Here is a 24,588-nt window from a genome sequence, read left to right on the forward strand (position 1 = left end):
CCTGACCTGGTCTCCTCAGCTGGCCTTTGTGGGAGTAAATCTGGACACCCCCTCCAAGTGCTTTTCTCAAGGACCTAGATCCTTGAAGGGTACTCCTCCCTGCGCAGCAGAAGTACTCATCGGATGCAATGCTATTTCGTACAGAACAGCGCAGGACATCTCATCACAGCACCTCTAAGCTCCTGACCCTGGCTTCCTGAGATCAGGCCAGCTTGATGCAGACCAAACCAGAGCCATGCAGTTCCTTTCCAAAGTCTTCACTAGATCCGATGCCATGCGACGCAGAGCCCAATAGACCCACCAATTGCAGATCTTAAAATAAAAAGGTACAAATCCCAGTAAGGCAAACTCAATCCTGTATCAGACCCATGCTTTATCGTGGTTGCCCTGAACTTGTGATTGTATCTTGGTCTAGCGCAACCAGATACCAGCAGTTTGAGCTTCATGCCTCAAATTTTTACTAGAAACTTTAAAAATGCTGAACTCTGATTCTATTGATTGGATGTTTGTTTTTTTGTTGTAATTTTGTTGAAACATCATCTACTTTTCTAAATTGGTTTTGGATTCTTCTTATGTTGTGTTTTCACTTTATTTGTTTGAATGCTGCATATATACTTTAAATGTTGCCTTTAAGGTAATCCTGACTGCTTTTGTGCCAAGCTAAGAAAGGGTTAAGCACAGGTAAATGTTGTGGTTCACCTTAACAAGGATTTTGTGTATACACAAACCCCATATTTCCTGAAGCCTGTTGTGTAGTACTGTTCATACAGAATGTCAAGAACCAAAGCTCATGCGCCTACGTCTGCGTTCAGCTTGTAATGAGATGGAGAACTATTCATTTAGCTCAGTTCCCTGTCCTTTAATTTATTGTGATGGTTTCTGGAACACAGCCACGGACTCATTTGTGGATTGTGTGCAAAGCACCGAGGCATCTTGTCAAAAGTCGACGAGGCCTGTTGACAGTACAATGCATTGATAAGACAATCAAAATGCATGTTAACTGGCCTTCTGTAGCCCTGAGAAGCACGCAGTAGTCTTGCTGATTAATGCCATGTTGAATTTATTTCATTAATTGATTTGCAAAGCTAACCTCGAGGTAACGTCGAAGCACTTAAACAAAGGCAGAACACAGAGCAGATTTTCCAAAATGCTTGCAGCGTTTGGTAGTTAAGGAAAATAAGTTAGCCTGGTGTGACCCTAATGTGCATTTTAATTAGCTCCCCGTGCCCATTAAGGGAAATGACAAAAAAGCCTACTATTTTAAGAACAAAAACAAGAGAAAACAACATTTAGGATAATTTGGTTAAAGTACTGTAGCTACTGTAAATCAGCAATTTCAGAAGGTTGAAAGACACAGATTCCGCAGCTAATGACAGGGTATGTAAAGAATGCCATACAAAACGAAAGCAAATAATCCTGCTTTTGCAGTCAGTGGGCACAACGTCTGTTTCCAGATGCTCGTCAGATTCTGTTCTGAAAGGGATTGTGAAGTGCACCTAAATGATCACTGATGCACTGCCTGTGTTTGAAGTTGTGTTTCATGCCACGGCTCACCCTTACAATTGTCTGTTTTTCCCTTTCCTTCCCTGTTTGTGGTGTGGCGGTGCGGCAGTCGACGGCCAGTGGCAGGAATGGAGCTCATGGAGCCAGTGTTCGGTGACATGTGCGAATGGCACACAGCAACGGAGCAGACAGTGCACCCCAGCAGCGCATGGGGGCTCTGAGTGCAAGGGGCCCTGGGCGGAGAGCAGGGAGTGCCACAACCAAGACTGCACAGGTCAGTACTTAGGAAACACACGAGTCCATTCTCAAGTTTTACAGCAAGTGAAATATGCAAACTCAAAAAGGAGATGTCACTGCAAAATCCTGACTATGTCCAATAGTGTTTAATGTTTTAGGCGTTGGGTTAGTCCAGACATTTTGAGTTTACTGAACATACATGTAACCAACACTTCAGATTTCCTTTCAGCAATTACTAACATTTACTCACCAGCTTCCCCACTGGCACTAAATGTGATCACAGTAAAACCGATGGAAATGTCTAGCTTCTGTAACCCTTACAGCCTGATTCATCAAGCTTTTTTGCGCTCGCAAAGGGCCAGATTCTGAGAATCCGGCCCTTTGCGAGAGCGATTTTTGCATTTGGGATTCAGCATCCCAAATGTAAAAATCGCTAATTGCACTCTCGCAATTTTGCGAGGAATGACATTTAAGGAATCTCTATTTGAGATTCCTTAAATGCAATTCAACATCCTATTTAAATTTGCGAATTCGCAATTTCCAGGCGCAATTTACCGCGAGGTCAGACCTCGCCGTAAATTGCGAAAACTCCGAAAAATGCATTTAAATGCATTTTTCTGAGTTGCATGTTACACGCACACATGTCCTTTTGACATGTGTGTGTGCAACACCTGTGTCACAGATCATTTGAGGGGTGCTACAGGGTGTCCTTTGGACACCCCTGGCACCCTCCAAATCGCTATCTTATTTGCGATTAGCAAATTGCTAATCGCAAATAAGGAATACTCACTATTCATTCCTATGGGCCTTTTAGCCCATAGGAATGCATGGGGAGTTTTTCCTTATTTGCGATTAGCAATTTGCTAATCGCAAATAAAGAATGTGTAGGAATCGCAAAAAATATTGTGATTCCTACATGAATCCCGTTTTGCGAGTCCTTAATAGCGATTCGCTATGAATCACTATTAGGGCCTCGCAAAACGGGAGAATGATGAATCTGGCGGTTAATCCTGATATTTTATCAGTCTCCAGGTTGTCTCTATTTTCAGAAGCCTGGAATACTGAGTCAGAGAAATTACACGTGTTGCAAAAAGCATACAATATGGTTAACTGACAAGGTAGGATTACAATTAATTTGTTTCTGTAAAAAGACTAATGAAGGGCCAACAAGCGAGGTACCACAGCTGGAAATACATTTTAAATTAACCCTTTTATCGTGGCTCGTTACAGCCCCACTGCCCCTCACCCTGCGTGATCTCTTTCTGGTGCAGGTTCTGGGGAGAGGCTGACAAAACATCTAAAGATTATATATAGGGCCAACAAAATATGCTTCGTAGCGAGGACTGGGATCGAAAAACATATGAATGACATGCAAGCAATCAGTCCAGGACAAGACCTGAGCCTACGGGAATCACGTAGATAATTACTGTGGAAATCATGATGGCAGCCATTATGTGAATATTGTAAGAAGTGAGAGTTATAGTAATGGAAAGGCTATTCAGGCTGGAGAGCATAGAACAGGGCGCATTTAGCACCAATGGCTTGGTACTGTGAGTCACTGTGGCCCAATGTAGGGTAATCCGCACAAGGCTTAAGGATCTGCTGCAATTAATGTTTGCAGAGAAATCTTGATTTGCATGGCCTCTCTTCAGCAGATGCCCTCTTGCTTCTGGCCCTTTCTTTCCCTGCTCACCTCTTCATACAGATTTTTCCTTTCGATGAATGCGACCTACCATCTATATCAGTAGAAGCAACATCACTGAACACTCTTGAGGACATCTCTGCTGCAAGTAATGGAGGGCGAGAAATGTCCATGGATGATGATTCCAATGTGTTCAAGAATTCTTCCAGCTCATTAGACTTTAAGAACTATTTTTTTTATATCTATGATCCTCAGCATAGTCGCTGACTCTAGAAGGCCACGTGGCATATGTGTTGTGAGGGATGCAATGCCAAGAACCGCCTCCCTTACAGTGCAGTCTGTCTCGATAAATCTGCTGGATACAGACCATATGATTTTATAGTTCAGAGGGCCATCATTCTTTTATGCTGATTGTATCAGCTACTTTGCTTGTTGGTGGCACAGGAAGCAGGCTATGATTGGTCTGGGCATTGGATTTCAAAGAGGACCACATTTCAAAGTGGAGAAGGCTTAATATGTCCGTATACACCTGATGCAAGAGAAAGGCACATGGAACATGACAAATGTACAGTATCCTGGTCACAAACTCTCTGATCACGCCGTAAGGTTACATTATCGGGACAAATGATGAGGGGCTTCACCATTGCTAAGTGTAGATTGAAATTGAACCAGGCAAACCTGAAACAGGAGATTGGAGAACTTAAATGTCGATACAATAGCAGGCAGTCACAGAACTGTTTAGAGCTCTGATATAAAATGGATTTTACTTTAAGGTGCTTTTTACAACCAATCAGAATATATGCGCTGTCTCACTTGTGGTGGCATTAGTCCGGGTTGGGGAAAAGGCTGGCTGCTTGTGATTCATGCAGCTTTCCCAGAAAGAATCACAATTGGCCATCCCTGCCATCCTAAGTGCCCCTGACAACTTCCTTACTCAGCCCATATGCACTAAGAAGACCTCTGCCTCCTTTTATCATCACCTTTATCTCTGGCAAAAATGATGCAATCTGACCAGAAGATAGTGTCTCTTTACTGACATTTTCAAGTGGCAGTTGTATGCTCCAAAGGTGGGAACTCACTACTGAAATCTCAAAAGTGCTAATTGGCATATCATATATTAGAACATTGGAATGTGGAGCACTCCATTGAATACAATGGAGTGCCTCGTGCTTCTACAGGCTGGTAAAGGCCCGCAGAGCAACATTACAATGTTGCTTTTGTTCACAGCTGCTGCTGTGAACAAATGCCTCTCGGAGCTCGAGGGGATTTAAACCCCCTTGGGCTCCATGACGCCTTTGTTTTATTTGTTAGAACATTCTGCCCTATAGTGGCAGAATGTTCTAATAGCTATTCGTACCTGGGCTACACCGGCTATTAAAGTCCCGCTCTTTAACGCTGGAGCTGGCCTTTAGTAGCCGGGTGGGCTATAAGGCTATAGTAAAGCACCAGGTTACGATGACATATGTGCTGAATTTTACATTAATACAACACAAATTATTCCAGTGCAGCAAATAATGTCAAAGAGTTGAAAATCTGATAGACTCAGGACATAGTTTAACAAAGCTATGAAGTCTCATTTTTAAATCAAGAAAGGACCATTTAACATGTACAAACTATAAGCCCATATCGCTTATCAATGCATAAGTAAGGATATTGGCCAAAGCGCTGGCTAATCAACTGATGAAAGTAATTCTAGGTCTTATCAATGACTCGCAGGCACTTCAATGGCTCGTCAGGGGTAGTAAGCGCTATATAAATGCAATTACAATATAATACAGGTGGGCTTTGTGCATAGTTGGACATCTAGGAGCCACTATTGTCTTTAGATAATATAATCTTTAAGGTGTGGAATGACCTGACAGAAACTGTGGCAGTATTTTTTGATGCAGAGAATGTCATTCACTGCCTTGTGTAAGCCTTTCTTTTCAAAATACTGGAGAGGGTAGGGCGAGCCTTGGTTTTGTTGCTAAAGTTAACTGGGTTTATGCTGACCCATTTGCACAAATTGATGGCAGAGGTATCCTCTCTGACTCCTTCAGCATTTGTAGAGGAATGAGACATGGCTACCCTCTTGCACCAATATTCTTTCTACTGGCTCTAGCTCCTTCGGTGCTCATGACGAGCCCAGCTCGTCATGAGTCACAGTGGAGCTGTGCTCAAGACGAGTTGGGCTCGTCATAATGGCTGCGCTCTGCCCACGCGCAATTGATTCCCCGCCTATGCGGGCAAACTAATCAGTGGGCGGAGTCGTGATGAGCACAGCTCCACTGTGACTCATGATGAGCTGGGCTCGCCACGAGCACCGCGGCGCCGTGCTCACCCGTCTACTCCCCGCACAATGGGGGAATTACCCCCGCAGCGAAGGGGTTAAAGCCTTTGGGATCAGCTAGATGCCAAACTGATACTGTAAGGAGTGTAGAGACAGTGACTGGATGCCTTAAGGTCATGCTATATCTGTACGATTTCTCCTCATTCTCACCGACACTGTAGTGTCTTCTCCTCACTTGATAACTGTTAATAACTAGTTCTCTTCTTTTGGGCTAAATGATTAATTGAGACATGAACAAGGTGTTACGTGGACATGATTTCAGAGGTCTGCTAAACATGCTCTCTGACAACTAGTAACCCCTATTTATGAAAATTAATAATCAGTTTGCCAGATGGTTCTCTTTGCAATTGCTTGGACAGGGTGGAACTTGTCAAGATGGTTGTGGCACCACTGTACAATTATTTATTTGACATTCTTCAATTCCCTATCCTCAAATTCACCGTAGAAATCGTGGCCTGACTAAAGAAATGTCAAGTCAATAAACACTTTATTCGATTTAACACAGTAAATCATAAAAGTACAAACAGTTCAATAAAATCACGTAAAAACAGCACGTCACATTTAATGAACAAGAGAGAAACACTCCTGCTAAAAAGCACGATGAATAAAAACAACAATTATGACTGTTTAAGTTACAGTAAAGCAGGCATTTCTTGAAAAAAATGAATTTGCGGAAGGAGTGGATGTATGAGCTTATGGCATAAACTAATACATTTAGACATATAAAACCAATATGTTAAGTGTCCAGTTCAACAAGCATTTCACATGTGTAAATTGGAGGCTCCAAGGATTTATGCTAACTAGCTATAAACTGGGGGAACAAGTTCAAATGGAAATAGGACAAAAGTCTTGTGTGCAAAATGGCCATATCAAGCGTTACATAAACTCTGTTTTACTTGAGGATTTCACCAAGGCATAATGGGCACACATACATTTAGACAGTATGCGTTCAGCCGTTTTTGCTTGCATAGTGACACTAAAGGCCTCCTTGACCCACCAGACATCTGCTTTAAAAATTTGACCTGGGTCAGAGAAAAGCTCTGGTCTACCAAGGTCACCCAAAGCACTTGTGAACTGACTCATTAAGGACTTTGTTCTGGAGAGGAGAAAATCCCAGATTCAAGCCTGCCATTCAGTACACCTCAACATGTTCAGAAGGGTTACGCATATTAGAAATAGGTCTTATGAAAAATTCACATAATGCATCAATAAAAGTTGATGCTCTGCATTGCATGAAAGGGAGAGAGGGGAACAGCACAAAATATGTAAGCTGTAGCACTGATTTCCTTTCTGCGCTGGCGCTCTTGTGGTTGCCATGCACCAATGCACTCACCCTTGCACTATAGCTCAGGAGTGTGCATTCTATAAGGAATCATTTTTGAACTGGTAGGGGACCCTTAAAGAACAAAATCTGTCCTTTAACACTTTTCCTACTTAGTATGTGTGCTGCACAATGCAATGACATGAAATGGAAATGAAAACATTTCCCCTCGTTATGCCAGCCTCGAGGAAGCATACAATAAGATTTCTGTGAAACCCCATGGATGCTTGAATGGAAATAGCCATGTATCACTCATGGAAGGCCACCTTGACGCAAAGTAGTGTGTTAGGTCGTAAATCCCAGCATAAGATTTAGTGTCAGGTCTGCATTACAAACGTAATGTAAATCTAGCACAAAGCATTTGTAAATATGTCCTCAACTTTTGGAACTGATATATATGGTGCCAGACCTCTTTCATCTACTAATATTAATTGCAATTGAATGTTCTTATCTTGTGGAATTTAATGGCCTTATTTTATTGTAAGTGACTCTTGTATAGCATGACACTACCACTGCCTAGGAGAGCCTTTTTCGGCTCATGGGCCTCTGCCCACAGGAGAATGAAGGCGTGTAGTCACAATCTTTTGGGCCACCCAGTTTGACACTGTGTAAAGGAGAAGGTGTCTTTTTTGGCCCACAAATCATGATATAAGATTTGTCATGGCTAATTTTCAGGTTTAGATCCTTAATAAAATCGTTAAAAGTATCAAATAACAGCTGAAGCCCATTCGCAGTGCGGGCTAAGAGGACCGCATTGCCTGCTTAAAGGAGCACAGGGAGGACAGAGTCCCCAACCTGTGTGAGATCTTTACCTCTTTAAATCAGTGTTTTCTCTAGGGCATTTATATAAAAGAGAAATAGAAAAGGCGCCAGTATACAGACCTGTCTGACGCCTTTTTTGGAAGAAAAGAAGATGGTATAATTACCACTGGCGTCAAAGCATACCTATGCCTTTGTTCCCTCATGTAATCTGCCCAAAGGTTCAATAAATGCTGGGTTTACTGCAGCTTTGCCCATCACTGTCTATAGCTTCTCCCTGTCAACCAGGTCAAAAGGGCTGGACAGGTCCATGAAAGCCATGTGAATTGCCCACCCAAACCCTCCCTGGCCTGAACGTATTTGCTAGAAATCATAAGGAGGTTCAATGATTGTTCAACGGTTCCAACCCCAGGGCAGAAACCTAATTGGACCTCTGAAAAGAACTTTGTGTCAATACTCCACTCCTCAAGAAGCTGAAGTATTACCCTCCCTATGATTTTAGCCGAGGGATCCAAAAGGGAAATGGGCCTATAACAGATAGGTGAATTTCTGTTGATTTTTAAAAAAATTGGCACTTCTTAGAATCCTTCCAAGAGGATGGAATCAGGTCAAATATTAAGCAATGAAAAACATTTATTAAAAGAGGCACCCAGAATGCAGGGTTTTGTTTAAAAACATCAGTGAGTACCCTGTCTGGCCCTGGTGCTCCACCTGAGGAAGACTTAGATATGGCTATCGTTGTCATGTCAACAGTAATGCCATTACTCAGAGCTAGAACTTTGTCATTGGAGGGGCAGACCATTTGGTTGTCTTTTGTTAAACTAGGGTTACCAAAAATTTCTCAGAAATGGTGGAGCCAATCAGGACCTGGAATGTGACATTCAATCACAGGAGAGTTAGTGTCACTAAACCAGGATCTATTAATAACTTCCCAGAAAACAGTATCTATTCATAACTTCACAGACAGTTTTGGAATTACAAAAACGCCCTTGCCTTAAGAAGAATATCCCAAGCCTGGTCCATCACTACAAATTTCCTAACAGCTATATTTGTTTTACACGCATTCTGGAGTGATTTAATTTGAGCAACATTTTGTGGGGATTCCTTCAGTGCCTCATTGAGTGATTTTAGGGCTGCTGTAGACTTAGGGGAAAACCATTGAGATTAAATACTCTCTTTTGGTTTAGTCTGAATTGAAAATAAGTTTTTAGCTTGGTTGCAATAATTCTGAAACTCTGGACCACGTCAACAGGGATAGCGGCTTCTGCCAGGCAAACTACGTATACCCAGACGTATTCCCACAATCAAGTTCACTTTGCAGGAACACCCGATTAGGACCGGGTCGGAAGTATCACCGTTCCACCGACCCCGCTCCTCATGCCCTCTTTACAGTCCTGAAGAGTCACGGGTTAACTCCCTGCTTGACGAAACACGTGTCGGCTGGTTTCATGTTCTCAATATATATATCAAAAATTTTAAAAAACGACACAAAAAGAACACATCCGTGTTACTCCTTCCTTAACATTTGTTGGTGATTACTCATATCACATTGATTTGTTGTTTGCATTGGCTTTCTGCTTAAAACTATTATATCTTTGTAATTCTGAAAAAGAAAGTTGTTCCAAACTTTCTTCCAGTCAATTTCTGCTCGTTTTAGGTGGACGTTCTTACTGACTGAAAAATGGATCTTGAAGGGGCAATTTGACCCCAATTGTTTAAACGTTGGGCTTAAGAGAACCAAGAAAATCTGATTGTGATCCCTAAGAACTGAGTATTTTGTGTAAGAGTCAAGAACATACAGTAATAAGTATGGGGAAATAAATAATAAGCCAATTATAGAATCTTCTCCTTTGCCCATGTATGTGGGGCAGGGAGGCCACTTATCCTATGAAAAATCAGAACTACAACGAAGAATGAATTTCATTATACACTGGTTCAGGATATCCCTGAAAAGGGTGTGTAAAAAGTGAGTTTGGTTCATGTTACTACCATCTGAAATGCCACACACACCCTTGTGCCCTATGGGACAAATTGTGTCATTTATATCACCCAGTCGTAAAATTGCCTCCGTAACTGAGTGACCCAAAGTACTCCATTGCAAATGAGTCTAGCTCCTTAATAACGTTGATTGGGTGATTACCAAAATATGAAAATAAAACCTAATCAAAAGTATATCCAGGTGGCCAGAGATTTGGAGGCACAATGTTAGGCAACATGTTGAACCCATAGCTTCTGTGCTTTTAAGAGCCTGTTTTTTAAGTAGACCAAAATCCCCAAACTCCCCTTAGTGCGCCTGATGGAGATGGTAGAGCCGGTAAACAGAAGGATTGAAACCAATCAATAAAAAAAGTCCTCCAGGGACCAGGTTTCTTGACAGCAAACCACATGTATACCCTTGATGGAATCTAACCAAACTGAATTACTAATCTTATTTTTTATTCCTGTGATATTCCTTGAAATAAAATAGAGTGGAGTACAGATGGTTCTAGCCTGGCGTGTGGGTATGCACGCATTGTTTGCACACTTTCCAGCCCCCAGGCAGGTTATCTGAGATGGTAATTACTGCCAAATTAGAATTTCTTTTGCTATGTACCTTAAGAGATTTTTTTTTTTTACCTCAGAGGGACGCATCGAATATTTATGGCCTTTTTTAACTTCAACCCAGGCAAAAATCTAAAACAGAGGGGGCCTGGCACATTATCAATCGCAACGTACTTAAAATTGGCTTTGGTTTGGGAGAACACATTGAAAACTACTGGTTTGGGTCAAATAATAATGTTAATAAACATATCAAAATTCATAAGAATGTATTTAAGTTGATAAAATACAAGGTCTAAAATATGTTCCAGGACCTCGTATGTGGGGACCAAATTCACAGTCTGCTTCCTTCACAATCAAAAATTTCCTAATTCACAGTAGCTCATGCGCACATCTGTAACGCGCATCACCCATGCCCTTCTTGCAACACCCAAAACGCAGGTCCCATATTCACAAACTAAAAATTATTAAGGGGTGGGCCTGATAAGCAGCGCTAGGTCTGCGCAGCCCGGCCTCCCAAGCATAACAAAGTATCTGTCTTTCACTCAATACTGTGTGTTCTGTAAGTGCCCGACACTTGTCCATGCACTCAGGGTGGGCTTTAGGGAGGTGTGACTGGTGTGGCCGCACTGGGTGCTGACCTAGAGGGGAGCACTGACCTCAGGGGGAGGCACTTTGTATAACAATAATGTACAATTTAAAAGCACCTGCTGTAGAGTTCCTTGTGCGTCCAGCTTTCAAGCAGCAATACAAATGTCATGATAACTCACCATTCCTGCCCCCGTTTTTCCCTACGCTGCGTCCCCTGCAGCCCGCCCCCCGCTCGCCCATTTGTCCACTCCCTCCTCACAGCTGCCCCTCCCTCCCACCTCCCCTTCTTATGGCAGCCGTGCTGCTGGCGTGCCAAAGGTGCCCTTAAGGCGAGCCCGTCTGCGCTCGTCCGTGCCTGAACCGCGCCCAGTGCCAGAACCTCTGGCCCCTGCGAACGCCGCGGCACCCGACACCGCTACGATGCCAGCACCTTCCACACACTCAACACCGGACGATCACACACCTGCTTCCTGGCCGCCCCGAAGTGCACCCAAGGACCCTTCTCCTGCTGGAACTGCAGCTTCACCAGCATCCGATCCACCAAGCCACCCACCGTGAAAGAACGCAACCACCTCATATGCATTCTTCTCAACACCCGCACTGCCCGCAAACATGCCGTTGAACTCTGGAACCTACTGGACTCAACCTCCCCAGACGTCACCTTCTTGACGGAGACCTGGATTAACGCCTCCTTAGCATCAGACATCGCCATAGCCATCCCGGACGGCTACAAGATCACCCGAAGGGACCACACCAACGGAACAGGAGGAGGAATCACCATCGTCCACAGGAACACGCTCAGAGTCTTGACCAACACCGATGACACTCTCAGCACCGCCGAACACCTGCACACTGACCCCAACACCACCCCTAAAGGAACCCTTGTCTACAAGCCCCCCGGACCCCAGCCACAGTTCAGCGACTCCATCGCCGACTTTGTCAGTACACACCCCCTCGCCTCCACAGACTACATCCTCCTCGGGGACCTTAATCTTCCACCTCGAGAACAACAACAACACCACCTTGATCGACAACCATGTCAACCTCGGACTCAGACAGCTCATCACAACACCCACCCACTCTGCCGGCCACATGCTTGACCCCATCTTCTCCCCTACCTCCCACGTCTCCTTCAGCCACTCCACTGAACTCCATTGGACCGACCATTGCTGCATCCACTTCACCTTCCGGAAACCCACCACCGCACCACCGCACCCAACAGATCCCTCACTGCTGCTGGAGCAAAGTCACCTAAGACCAGCTAACAACCACCCTCAGCCAAAGCCCACCCTGCGACCCCACTGACCCCGACACCGCTGCCCGCAACCTCAGACAATGAATCGGCGACTGTGCCAACACCCTCGCCCCGATCAAGAAACCCTCCAACAGACACATCCACAAGAAAGCCAGCTGGTTCACCGAGGGCCTCCAATGAATCTTGCAGAAAACTAGAGAAGAAATGTCACTGTGAACCGACACCGGACAACTACACAGCCCACAAGAATGCCATGCACCAACACCATCACCTCATCAGATCCGCCAAAAGGGCCTCCTTCAAAGACCGCCTAGGCAACAATGCACACAACAGCAAAGAGCTCTTCAACATCATGAAGGAACTCTCCAACCCCAGCTCCAACATCAACGACATCCCACCATCGCAAGACCTGTGTACAGCATATATGAAAATAATCCTAGCAGTTCAATTAGCAATTCAAATATTGCATTATGGAAGATGACATATACAAATCAAAGCACAGACTCATTTCCAGAAAGGAAACTCCCTAATTCTAATTTAAGCTTGTGGGCAGGTTGGGGACTTTCAGAAGCAGCAGATGTCACCCAATAAATAATCAAAAGTATGGTCAAATAAAGGTTTCATTTAGAATGAGAAGAAATGTAATTGCTCCTAAGAGTATCTCTATGGACAGAAAAATAAGGAGCATAGATCTTAAGAGAGGAGAAATGAAGTTTGCCTGCAAAGGTGGACAGGGGCAGATGCAAGTGATCTAACTAACTTACAAGCATCATACAACTAAAACATAACATTTCATTCAAATGATAAAATCTTCAAGTTCCCAAAGAGCAGAAGTGCAAGTGCTCTTTGTCCCTCCGGTCTGACCTGAGCACCTTCCACTTTATGGAGTACACTGGGAACCACTTATGGAGCAAACAGGCCGCCGTTTATTAAATCTTGAAAAACACATGGGTTAGCAAAACACCTTACTTGATTATTGTCATACAGAGCACAAATTGACAGTATTTACATAGTCTTTATCCTTACAAATATTTTCACAGCAAGACTTGTCCCATCTATGCGCGATGGCCCCTTGGCAGATGTCTAGTTTTTGCGTCTTCCCTAGCTACCGCGATCTGTGTGGGTTGCCATTCGGTCCGGTCCAGGCTACAATTGCTGTGTCCGCTTAAACCTGACCCTTGCTGACCAATCGCCTGACCTCAGTGCCCCTGCCATGAGGCATCCCAAGGAAACTGTTTGAGCCCCTCTTTCTACTGGGTTACTGATCTTTTGGGTTTGTATTTGCATGCTTTCTATGCTGCCCTTTCTCCCCAATTCTTGTGCAACTGTGACTCCCGCGTTCTGGTGTGGGTGGGTGGGCTTTTGTGTCAAGTCATGCACAGGGTCTCTGTGCCCTTGCTTATGACTTCTCTTTCCTCTCTGCCCTTGCTCCCGCATTGGGCGATTCAAAGCAGGCCAGCCAATTGCTGATGCGCATTTTGCCAGGCTTTTAATCTCCTGCACCTGCAGATCCCGCCCTCTGTAGGCGTTTATCATGGGCCCTTATGTGGTCTGTCTTCACCTTCCCGGCCCACGAACAAACTCAGTGTCCTCTCCACACTTCGTGTTGGCCTCCTCACAAATAATACAATGCCAATTTCTTCTCTCACTGCTACCTTCACAAAATCGCCAAAGGAGTATTCACCTCCTTAGTTTCTCATCAAAGGCAGGTTTTGAATTTGCCAAAGTAACCAATGGCTATCCTGCAACCTACAAAATATAAGCTCACAAAAAATAACATTTTAAAATGAGTACACTAAGACTCCTGTACATGAAAACCAAATATGGATTATTCACAACAAACAGAAATACAGCATTTATTTCAAAATGGAGTGGGGCGCCCAGGCCCAGTCTTGTCAACTTTAAAATAAACATCAAAAGTGCAATAAAACAAAATCATGTAAATCATTTGTATCTCTAAACCTACATGTAAAATAATAAGTGTACACATATATGCTATAAATATTATTATTTTTTTAAGTTTTATGTAGAGCGAACTATACCTGAAGACATTTACTATCAAAACATAGCATACGTGTACAGACATCTCCACACAGAAAAGATAGTCGAGGCAGAGGTCTCTGGATGTAGGTTTGTGAATTGCATTTCATAGAACTTTAGTAGTTGTAGAGAAGTACGCAGTGGCGACTGGCATGTACCGAGAGTGGTGAGGCGATAGACACAAAAAAATAAGATAAAATAAAATACACTTTCCTTCTTGGCTTGCTGTGTGACTTCCACCTCGCTTGGGTCTTCTCTCCTTGAGGCAGGCTCTGACGCAGGACCCAGCCAGCTCCCCTAACCAATCCTGATGCTGCTCTCATGATGTTAACCAGCATGAGAGAAGTGCCAGGATTTGAGGGATAGGCATCACTCAGCGCTCTCAGGACCACTGGGGGCCTATGTGGTTTAAAAAGCGCATGTCTGACTGGCCGTCGCAAGACAGCCGGTCAAAGAGACATGCACATTTCAAACTTTAGCGACACTCGGCAGCAACGGCCCGCCCCGTCCTGTCCAGGCACTCACCTCAGGAGGTGTTGCTGAGAAACAAAATGGTAATAAATAAACTTTATTGCCATTTAATTTTTCAGCTCTGGGGCTGGTGGGGCATCGCTCCTCCACTCAAATGGAGGAGCTACCCTGCAATTTGTGAATCCAGCCCAATGTGGGGATCTCACATCACATATCGTTTCACTCAACTAAGTGAATAGCTAGAATACATATTACTTTCACAGTTTATGAAACACCGACCGTATCCCGCCCTTTGTTGAAGCCCTTTTTGAAAGAACATTCTGGAAGGTACTGTTTGTTTACTCATACCTTCCCTTCGAATATTCCATCCCCGATAACTCCCTGAGCCTAGCCTGACCTCTTGCAATGATGGTGCCTCTCCCGCGCACAATAACTCTGTCTAGGTAGGGCCTTTTCTTTACATTTAGTGGTTCAGGTACCTGTGGTGCCATCTTACTGGAAGTTAGTGTTTGGTTTTGACAAGCGTTTGTTTTAGCTGGCACGCGCTGCTAAGGCAGCCAATCAGAGCCAATCATTTGGCATGCGATGATTTCCTTTGTTGCCCTCCTCGCTTCCTTCCTCTGGGTCCACTTTAATGTATATTTAGGGGTGGACGATAATTTCATTTCTTCCCTTCGTGGGAACAATGCGAGGAGGGCGCAATTGAAGCTGGCAGTTCAGTACTTCGCCACTGCAGCGACGTGTCAGACAAAAGTCTGCGAAAATAAACATCCCGAATGAAAGTGGATTTTTAACAAGAAGAATCATCAACCAGGGGAGATGATTTAAAGGTAGGCATCTTACGCAGTTAATCAACTTCTGACAGACCTAAAACAGCAAAACGGTTGGGATGATGGAAAGATGGAGTGGATGTTGCGCTTCCAGATCTCAGAGGCCTTCTAAAGAGAGCGAGAAAGGATGTTGGAGGCTGGTAAAAGGAGCTAATGGTAAGGCACAAATAGAACTTGAGGTCAAACTAGAATATATGGGCACAAGATCTTTTGAAAGAATATTAGGCGTATATAAAATATGCCTAACAAGGTTGGGGGTTTCAAAAAAATGTATATCTATGCAATCCCCTTATTAGTCTATATTAGTCGTTTTAGAAGCCCCAACCCATCCTACTCCTCTGGCCATGATAATATCATTTGCAAAACTCGTTTGCTAGTCCTAATTTCCATTATTCCAATGCATGACCTTGTTCTTCTAGTTGTGCCAGTGTTCTTGGTCACCTGTCTGCTTTGGGGGAACTCCAGTGAGGAGGATGACATAAGGGGTGCAAACAGGCAGGAGTTGCAGGCAGTCGCTTCACCCCTTCTCACTGGCCAGGTTTCCACCAGCTTTTTTTGCCGGAGTATCGAACTTAAGGTCACCTATGTTTAAGGTCATTGACTGGTGGGTGGATATCGATGAAGATGACTGAGCACTCATATTATGAAGGTGGGGTAACACTGTTGTTAAGTTATATTCCTGAAAGACGCCAGCCACAACTTTATTTGCTCATTTGCATTGTGAAGGCTTTGACTGGGGCTTACTGTCCTTCATACCCGTTTTTGGCACTGTTTTAAGTCACATATTCTTTAATTTGTAGGTAGTATTGTACATCATTCTGTGTTAGTACTCTAAATAAAAACAATGTTAAAAAAGCACTGTTTACTTATATATTTAGTGAGGGAGACTGACAGTCTTACAAAATCTTGTCATTTCAGTTCTTTTCATACACAAATTCTGCTATCAGAATGCAGATATAATAAGAAATTTATGATTCAAATCCCTTGTAATAATTATTATGGTTTGCTAGGGATGTCAGAGCATCTGTGCCGTTGCCCATCCATTTCTCCCTGTGATGCAGGGCCACCATATGCCCAAATGATGAGCCTCTTGGTATCTCGCCTTCAAGACAAAGGAGGCTGAGGGCCATTCCCCAAGGTTGTAGTAGCAGCCACAAGTCCTTTTAGCACTCTCTCTCAGCTGAATGAGAATCAGAGTGCAACAGTGATCGCTGAAACAAACACTTGATATAGCCAACACATTTTCTCTGCCAGATCGTGTGCAGCTGCAAAATGCAGTTTTCCATAAAGGCACAAAGAAGGCTTTCATAATTGGCGATGTGCTTCTCCAAGGCCATCTGGCTTGGAAGATGGAGCAACATGAGACGGTGGAAGGCGTTCTTACCTCTGGCTTTGAAGCTTGCCCACCAATACAATAAGTCAAGCAAGGGAGCACAGATAACTGATCCTGCTTGTTACTAAACATTCTAAAAAGTATTGGAGTGCCCAAACATTAATTGTAGCCTCTTAAACTACTGAACATACATACTTTCTTTAAGGCACACTACAAGGTCGGTCACAGGTAACATTTACCATGATACAAAATGCCAAAAACTGTACATCAAAAAGATATTGGAAGTCGCCTCAAAATGTACACACGCATATGTTAATGACCATGGCAAATCATAGGATATGCACAAAAAGCTAGATTACACTTAAACTACGGAAAATATACCTGAATATATTGTTCTGAATAACATCAATATATTGATTTCATAGTAATATAATATAATCTGGAAGTTGCAAAATCAATTAATAATACTCTCATGCCTGTTATACACATCGAGTCTACAAATTATATCAGGCCACAGGGGAATCCAAAAACTGGATCATAAACAGAACCATCAAACTGTAATTCCAAAAACATATCAGATAGCTTTACAAATGTTGTTTGTATGGATTCGTTTGGTGCATCCCCTGAAATAGAAACATTCAAGAACGGTTTTATGTTCTGTGTGATGAACGCTAAAGAATAAAAGAAAGGAATCGGGGATTGGAGGCTTAATGGGAGAGATAGACAGAAGGAAGGAAAAGTGAAGGATGGAAGCACAGGGTTGTCGGGTTATGGAGAATGACAGGAAAGAAAGAATGACTGTCACAGTGAAATCCTCATACACAATAGGGGCACCCCTATGACAGATATACCTTATAAGTGCTGATGACTAAGCAATACTGAACTAGTCTTTTTTCCAAAATAAGTCTATGCGATCCGCGACAATTTTTCATTTTCTTTTAAAATATTTGTTCCATCACTTACAATAAATATATGCACCCTTCATGTTACCATTGTGCATACTAACAAAGCAACAGGCAAGAATTGAAATGTATGGTGTATAACTCCAACATTAGTGAATTTCTACAAAAAATGTAAACAAGGGATTCTTTTTTTTACTATAGTGACACTACTAGCTCCCACAATATGAAAATGTGTAATATCACGTTTGGGATCTGTATAATCTTGTGATATTAATAAATGACAATGTTCAAATGCATTCAATTGTACCCTTTTGTCAGATTATTTGTACATTGCAGAGATGAATGATTTAAAACACAGTTTTATTATATGAAGAAAGAATATATAAGAGACAAAGGCCCAGATGTAGGTAATAGCAAATTACCGGATGGTAAATACCGTATTTTACAGATTCGGTATTTAGTCTTCGGTAATTGCTATGTAGGTAAAATATTCAGTAAAAATACCGAATCGGTAAGATTCGGTAATTACCGATTCGGTAATTACCGAATCTGTATTTGCCATTGATTCCTATGGGCCTTGAAGCCCATGGGATTCCATAGCAAATACTGATTCGGTAATTACCGAATCGGTAAATTTACTGATTTTACAAGGGGGTCTATTTCACCCCTGTTTCTGGCTTGTGTGCCATGTGACACACATACATGCCCTTAGGGCATGTCTGTGTGCCACATGGCACAGGTGTACATGCACAGATGTGCATTTACACTGGAATTCATTATTTACCATGGAATAGTATTCCATGGTAAATAACGATTCGGTAAGGGCCTGTGGCACTGATTACAGTGCCACCTACTTATGGATTTACAGAATCGGTATATTTACCGATTCGGTATTTTACCGATTCTGTAAATTTACCGAAACGGTAAATATACAGATTCTGTAAATATGAGGCCCCCTACATGGCAAATCCCAAATACCGGTCGGTACTGGCCGAAATCGTCCTTTACCGACTGGTATTTGGCGACCTACATCTGGCCCAAAATGATTAAGAATTTAGGGACAGATTTACAATAAACTAAAGCAGCACAGTGTAGCAAGTCATTTTGCTGCGCTGTGCTGCGTTAGTTTTGAATGCACCGCGATGCAACATATTTACAACAATATGTCGCCTCTCTATGCTTCCCCCTGCGCTGGCGCACAAACTACTGCCATGCGCTGATGCAGGCACCCTTGCACAATGGTTCAAGTTAAGTCTGGCTGTGATGGAACGTGCATTGGATACAGAAACCAGGTTCATTGGATACAGAAACCAGTGAGACATTTTACCTTCTAACTTATTCCCTGCAATTGAAATCAAAAATCCTTAGTGGGGCACAGCCGTAGACTGTGGCCAAGAAGGGCACCACAAGGCCTGATAGCAGTTAGAAGAGGCCCCACTAAAGCAGTTGTCCTTTAGTGGGAATGCTCTAAGTGGGAGTCATTCAAGTTTCATGCCCAAACAAGAACCCTCACTGACAAAATACTTTTGGCTCCTTCACCCGCTGAAGATTTTTACCTTCAGCTTAGTTACTAATTTGGATTTTAAAGGTTCTCCAGTAGAACAAGATGAGATGCTGCAGCCGAACAGGTCTCCATGAAGATAAATACCCTCTGTGCAACATCCCACTGACTTGTTGCTGCAGAAAAGCTCCAAGCAGGAGCAATCTGCTGAATGTTTGGTCCAGCGATAACACCCATTCAGGGGACTGATTTAGCAGATTTGTCCCGGTCCTCCAGAGGTCCTTGGAGCCAAAAAGATTTATAGTACAGGATTTTTAGGATGTTAGAAGGAATACACTTGGGCACAGTCAAGAGTTGCTGCAGGGCCTCAGGAGCAACACTTGGGGGTCAAGACTCACTCTAGCAGAAGCCATCAGCAGGGTCCAGAAAAGCTCAGCAGTGTGATTTAGGAAAAGGGTACTAGCAGCTTATTGTTAACTGGGTTCTTCAGGAAAAGTCTTCTGTCAGCTTGTTGTGTCCCTTTTTAATAGAAGGTCAGTCAACTGACACTTAGAGTCCACATTTTTTGTTCTAGGTACAGGTGGGAGCTTGTCCAGCCTTTTAGGTCCCCTCACAGGTGCAGTCTTTTTCTGTCTTCCACAGGCCCAGTAGCAGTCTGAAGAGGGTGCCCTGGGTGCCATATTTATGCCTGATGCCATATTTATGCTTTTACTAGCTTGTGGTTGGGAGTGACTCCTAGCCTCTTCCTAACCAATAGGGAAAAACATCTCAGGGTAAACCTACCCACTTTTGCAGCAGTTTTAATGTGCCGTACTGCAAACAACCCCACATTGCCTCTCGCTACCTAAATCCAACATTGCACAATATTTCTACACCTGTGCAGAGCTCCTGAGCCCAGTCTAGAGGTGCGGCCTGGGAAATGTTATAAAACAAAACTAGTTCTGGGGTCAACGTCTCTCTCACTGGGACTGGTGCCTGGCTGATTATAGGGAAAAAGGAAGGAGAATATCCAGGTGTTAACTACATCTACCTGTACAGGGTAGGCCTTTTTAAAAATTATTAGGCTCCTGGGCACAGAACACATGGCCAACCTGCCAGACAAACAGAATAGCTCCCTACACCCAAGGCTTGGCCTGACAGCGAGTTCACATCTCATCAAGGGGTCATTCAGAACCTGGGAGAGTGCTGGAAGCGCATGCAAAAGGACTTCTAGAGCTTTTAGGCAAAAAACAGGTGGCTTTCTAAAAGTTGCTGTTTTAGAATATTTATTACTAATCAGAATATACCAATGAATTGGTATCTCAACGCTTATCTATGTAACAACTCACCACACCACAGTGAAAATAGCTTTGAAGCCTTTACAATTGAAGTTTGTGTTTAACATTTAACTTTTATGTTATGTTAAAAAAAAAATATTTGTTAAGCGCACTGTTATGTTATGTTATGTTATGTTATTAAATCATTTATTGAGCGCACTAACACTGATTAGTTTCTTGGCGCTAAATTGACAGTAACACAATCAGAGGTAGAAAAGGTAGATTAAAAAGCTTGTCTAAAGAGCCAGGTCTTCAATGCTTTCCGGAAAGGTAAGAGGTCTTGGCAGGACCGAATTTCCAGGGGAAAGGTGTTCCATAAGCAGGGGGCTAATGTAGCAAATCTTCGTCCACCAGAACGTTTGAGTTTGAAAAAAGGGGTCTGGAGAAGGCCTAGATGGAGTGACCGAAGGTTACGAGAGGGAACGTATCTGGTGATCAGTTGATTAATGAATTTAGGGCTTTTGCCGTGTAGTGACTTAAAGATCATACAACCTGCTTTGAAGGAACAGCGTTGCATGACCGGAAGCCAATGAAGCTTAATAAGAAGAGGAGTTGCCGCCTGCCATCTTGGTTGCTTCAAGATCAACCTAGCAGCATAGTTCTGAACCATCTGGAGGCGCTTAAGTAAATAATTTGGGAGACCCAGATAGATGGCGTTTGCGTAATCCAGATGAGACAGAACAGTGGCGATCACAACCTGAGTAATAGCTTCTGGTGTTAATAGTCGCCTGACCTTCCTTATTTTTTTTAGCTGGTAAAAGCATTTGGAGACCACTTGTCCCACTTGTGCTTTTAGTGAAAGATCACTATCCACGATGACTCCGAGCGTTTTAGCCGAAGGCGATGGTTGCGGTACTTGACCTAGATCTGAAGGCCAGTAGTGGGGACCCCAATACTTAGCACTGTCCCCAGTCAGTACCAGTTCGGTTTTACCTGGATTTAGTTTTAACTGATTTTGATCCATCCAGGATTTAATAAACCTCATGGTTGACTGGAAATGACTTATAGATTCTTCAGAATTATCAATGGTGAAGAGTAACTGCAGATCATCTGCATAATTAAAAACTCTCACCTGTTTGTCCCTCAAGGTTTGAATAAGGGGGAGGATATATATGTTAAAAAGATGGGGTGACAGGGAGGAGCCCTGTGGCACTCCACATGGGATGGACTGTTTAACACCAGTCAAATCCCCCAGACGCACCGCTTGGGATCGTTCCTCCAGGAACGACCTCAGCCAGCAGGCCGCCACGCCCTGAATGCCTCTCTGTCCGACACGGTCGACCAGGATGTTATGGTCGACCGTGTCGAACGCGGCCGACAGGTCCAAGAGCACCAGGGCCTGAGGAGACCTTCTATCTGCACAATCTTGGAGTGTGTCCAAAACTGCGGTGACCACTGCCTCCGTAGAATGTGCAGGCCGAAATCCAGCCTGATGAGGGTCAAAGCAGGAGGACTCCTCCAAAAAATTTGAGAGAATTTTCGCAACGTGTGCCTCTAGAATTTTTGCCAGGTAAGGCAGTAAGGAAATGGGCCTGTAATTCGCCTTACAACCAGGATCCGCCCCGGTTTTTTTTAATAGCGGTATAACCGTGGCTTCTTTGAAGGCGGATGGAACTATACCTGACGACAGGGAATCATTTAGAAGGGCAAGAACAGGGGCTGGGTGAGTGGAAAAACATTCTTTCAGAATACGAGGGGGACAAGTATCCAGTGGGGAGCCAGATTTGACTCTCGTCATTAATTCCAGAAACTGGCCATGGGTTATGGTTTGAAAGCTGGTAAGGGTGGTATGTCCAGTCTTTATTGCCATGCCTGTTGTGATTGGGGTCTTTGATTGAGGAATGCTAGCCTTGATGTTGGTGATTTTGTCACTAAAGTAGGAATTGAGTGAATCACACAAACACTGAGTTGGGATTACTTTAGGACGGACATTCTCCAAGTTGGTCAGTTCATTGAAAATAGAGAAAACCTCTTTAGATTTGTTTGTAGAGTCTAAAATACGAGAGGAGAAATACTCAACCTTAGCTGCAGAGATGGCATTCATATATTCCTTCCTTGCCCTAGTATATTTAATTTTTTCCTCAGTGTCATAGTCACGGCGCCACATGCGCTCAAGATGACGGAGAGCCAATTTCTTGCTTTTCAAGTCGGCAGAAAACCATCTATTGGCATCCGTGCGCCGTGCAAGTTTAATTCTTTTGTACGGGGCATGGAGATTGCTGGCCGCTTGTAGCCAGTCGGTTAGAGAGGAAACTGACAGGTTTATGTCATTATCCAAAGGAGGGACATCATTAGCTAATGACTGTAAAAAAGCAGTCTTATCCATGGCGTTCCAATTCCTAGCTAATCTGCCGGCAGTTGGCACAGTGGGTCTGATATGAGGAATACAGATCTTAAATTTCAGGATAAAATGGTCTGACCATAGGCAAGGCAGGATTAGCGAAGAGGTCACGCAAGTGGTATTAGACCATACGTGATCCAATATGTGACCTTTATCATGAGTGGAAGAGAGCACCAGTTGCTTAAAGTTGAGATTAGACAGAAGGTCAGTCAATTCCGCCGATTGAGAGCCCTCTGATGGATCTTTATACCAGTAATTGAAGTCACCTACTAACATCACCCTGGCGTGATCCAACGCTAGATTAGCAACTTGCTCACTAAAGGCCATAGGAAACAGTGGCATTGAGGTGGGTGGTCTATATAAGAGGACACATGCTATAGTCATGTGAGGAGTGGCAATTTTTAGTACAAGGTTATCTATGTTGGCTAGTGTCAGGCAAGTAAGAGTAGTGACCTCTAGACTAGAGTGGATAATCGCCGCAACTCCGCCTCCTCCTTTCACGCTGGCACGGTCTGCCTGGATAATATAGTAGTCAGATGGTAGAGCTGCTATGATATCAGGTGCAGAGGTGGGAGATAGCCACGTTTCTGCTAGCAAAAGGATGTCAGGTTTCTCCGTGTCAAGCAACAAAAAGATGTCCATCTGATGCTTGACAAGGGAACGGGTGTTGAGGTAGAGAATAGCAAGCGAATTAGGGGGTGGGTTGGACGAAGCCAAACCTGCTACATGAGTGGTAAGGTGACAGCCTTGGCTCAGGATGCCATGCTTATAGAGCTGGTGAAGTGTATCCTTTGATAAAAGTAAATGGTCATTGTTCTTATTGCACTCCAGAAGGTCGTCCCTGGAATAATGGAAGGTTTGGGTATTATGAGGTGCCCCTAGTCCCGGTCGGTCGCGGACGGGCGCAGACGGGCTTTCCTTAGGCGCGCCTTCGGCGCGCAATCGTCGCGCCCGCTGCGCTCGTCCGCTGCGCTTCCGAGGGAAGCACATGATTTATAGAGGAATAGACTGACGATCGGTGGGCGTGGCCTCAGAAGGGGGCGTGGCCTGCGGGCTGAACGAGGCGCTGGAAAGCGTTCCTCGCCTAGTTACAGGGCAGCGCTGAGTCCGTTTTGCGAACGTGAGAAGTGGGGGTAAGTGGATTTAAAAAGCAAAGTAATGCCAGCAACAGTTTTAAAATCAAGCTGCCTCCCGGCTTTTCGCCTCAGGAGTGTGTCACACCAAATGGGGGCGCTCGCAATCAGCGTCTCCTTTGTAGTGACGATCGGTGGGCGTGGCCTCAGAAGGGGGCGTGGCCTGCGGGCTGAGCGAGGCGCTGGAAAGCGTTCCTCGCCTAGTTACAGGGCAGCGCTGAGTCCGTTTTGCGAACGTGAGAAGTGGGGGTAAGTGGATTTAAAAAGCAAAGTAATGCCAGCAACAGTTTTAAAATCAAGCTGCCTCCCGGCTTTTCGCCTCAGGAGTGTGTCACACCAAATGGGGGCGCTCGCAATCAGCGTCTCCTTTGTAGTGACGATCGGTGGGCGTGGCCTCAGAAGGGGGCGTGGCCTGCGGGCTGAGCGAGGCGCTGGAAAGCGTTCCTCGCCTAGTTACAGGGCAGCGCTGAGTCCGTTTTGCGAACGTGAGAAGTGGGGGTAAGTGGATTTAAAAAGCAAAGTAATGCCAGCAACAGTTTTAAAATC

General features: G+C 44.0%; 1 protein-coding gene across 3 annotated transcripts in view; it reads left to right on the plus strand.

The window, feature by feature from the left end:
• Nucleotides 1-24,588, plus strand: part of ADGRB3 (adhesion G protein-coupled receptor B3) — a 1,725,994-nt gene that overhangs the window by 639,128 nt on the left and 1,062,278 nt on the right. For all 3 annotated transcript variants that reach the window (XM_086926462.1, XM_086926464.1, XM_086926463.1), the window contains exon 6: nt 1,613-1,777. In XM_086926462.1, coding sequence (XP_086782588.1) covers nt 1,613-1,777 — 165 coding nt within the window. The remainder of the gene's footprint in view (nt 1-1,612; nt 1,778-24,588) is intronic.

Source organism: Lissotriton vulgaris, chromosome 6 (assembly GCF_964263255.1).
Source record: "Lissotriton vulgaris chromosome 6, aLisVul1.2, whole genome shotgun sequence".
Taxonomy (NCBI): domain Eukaryota; kingdom Metazoa; phylum Chordata; class Amphibia; order Caudata; family Salamandridae; genus Lissotriton; species Lissotriton vulgaris.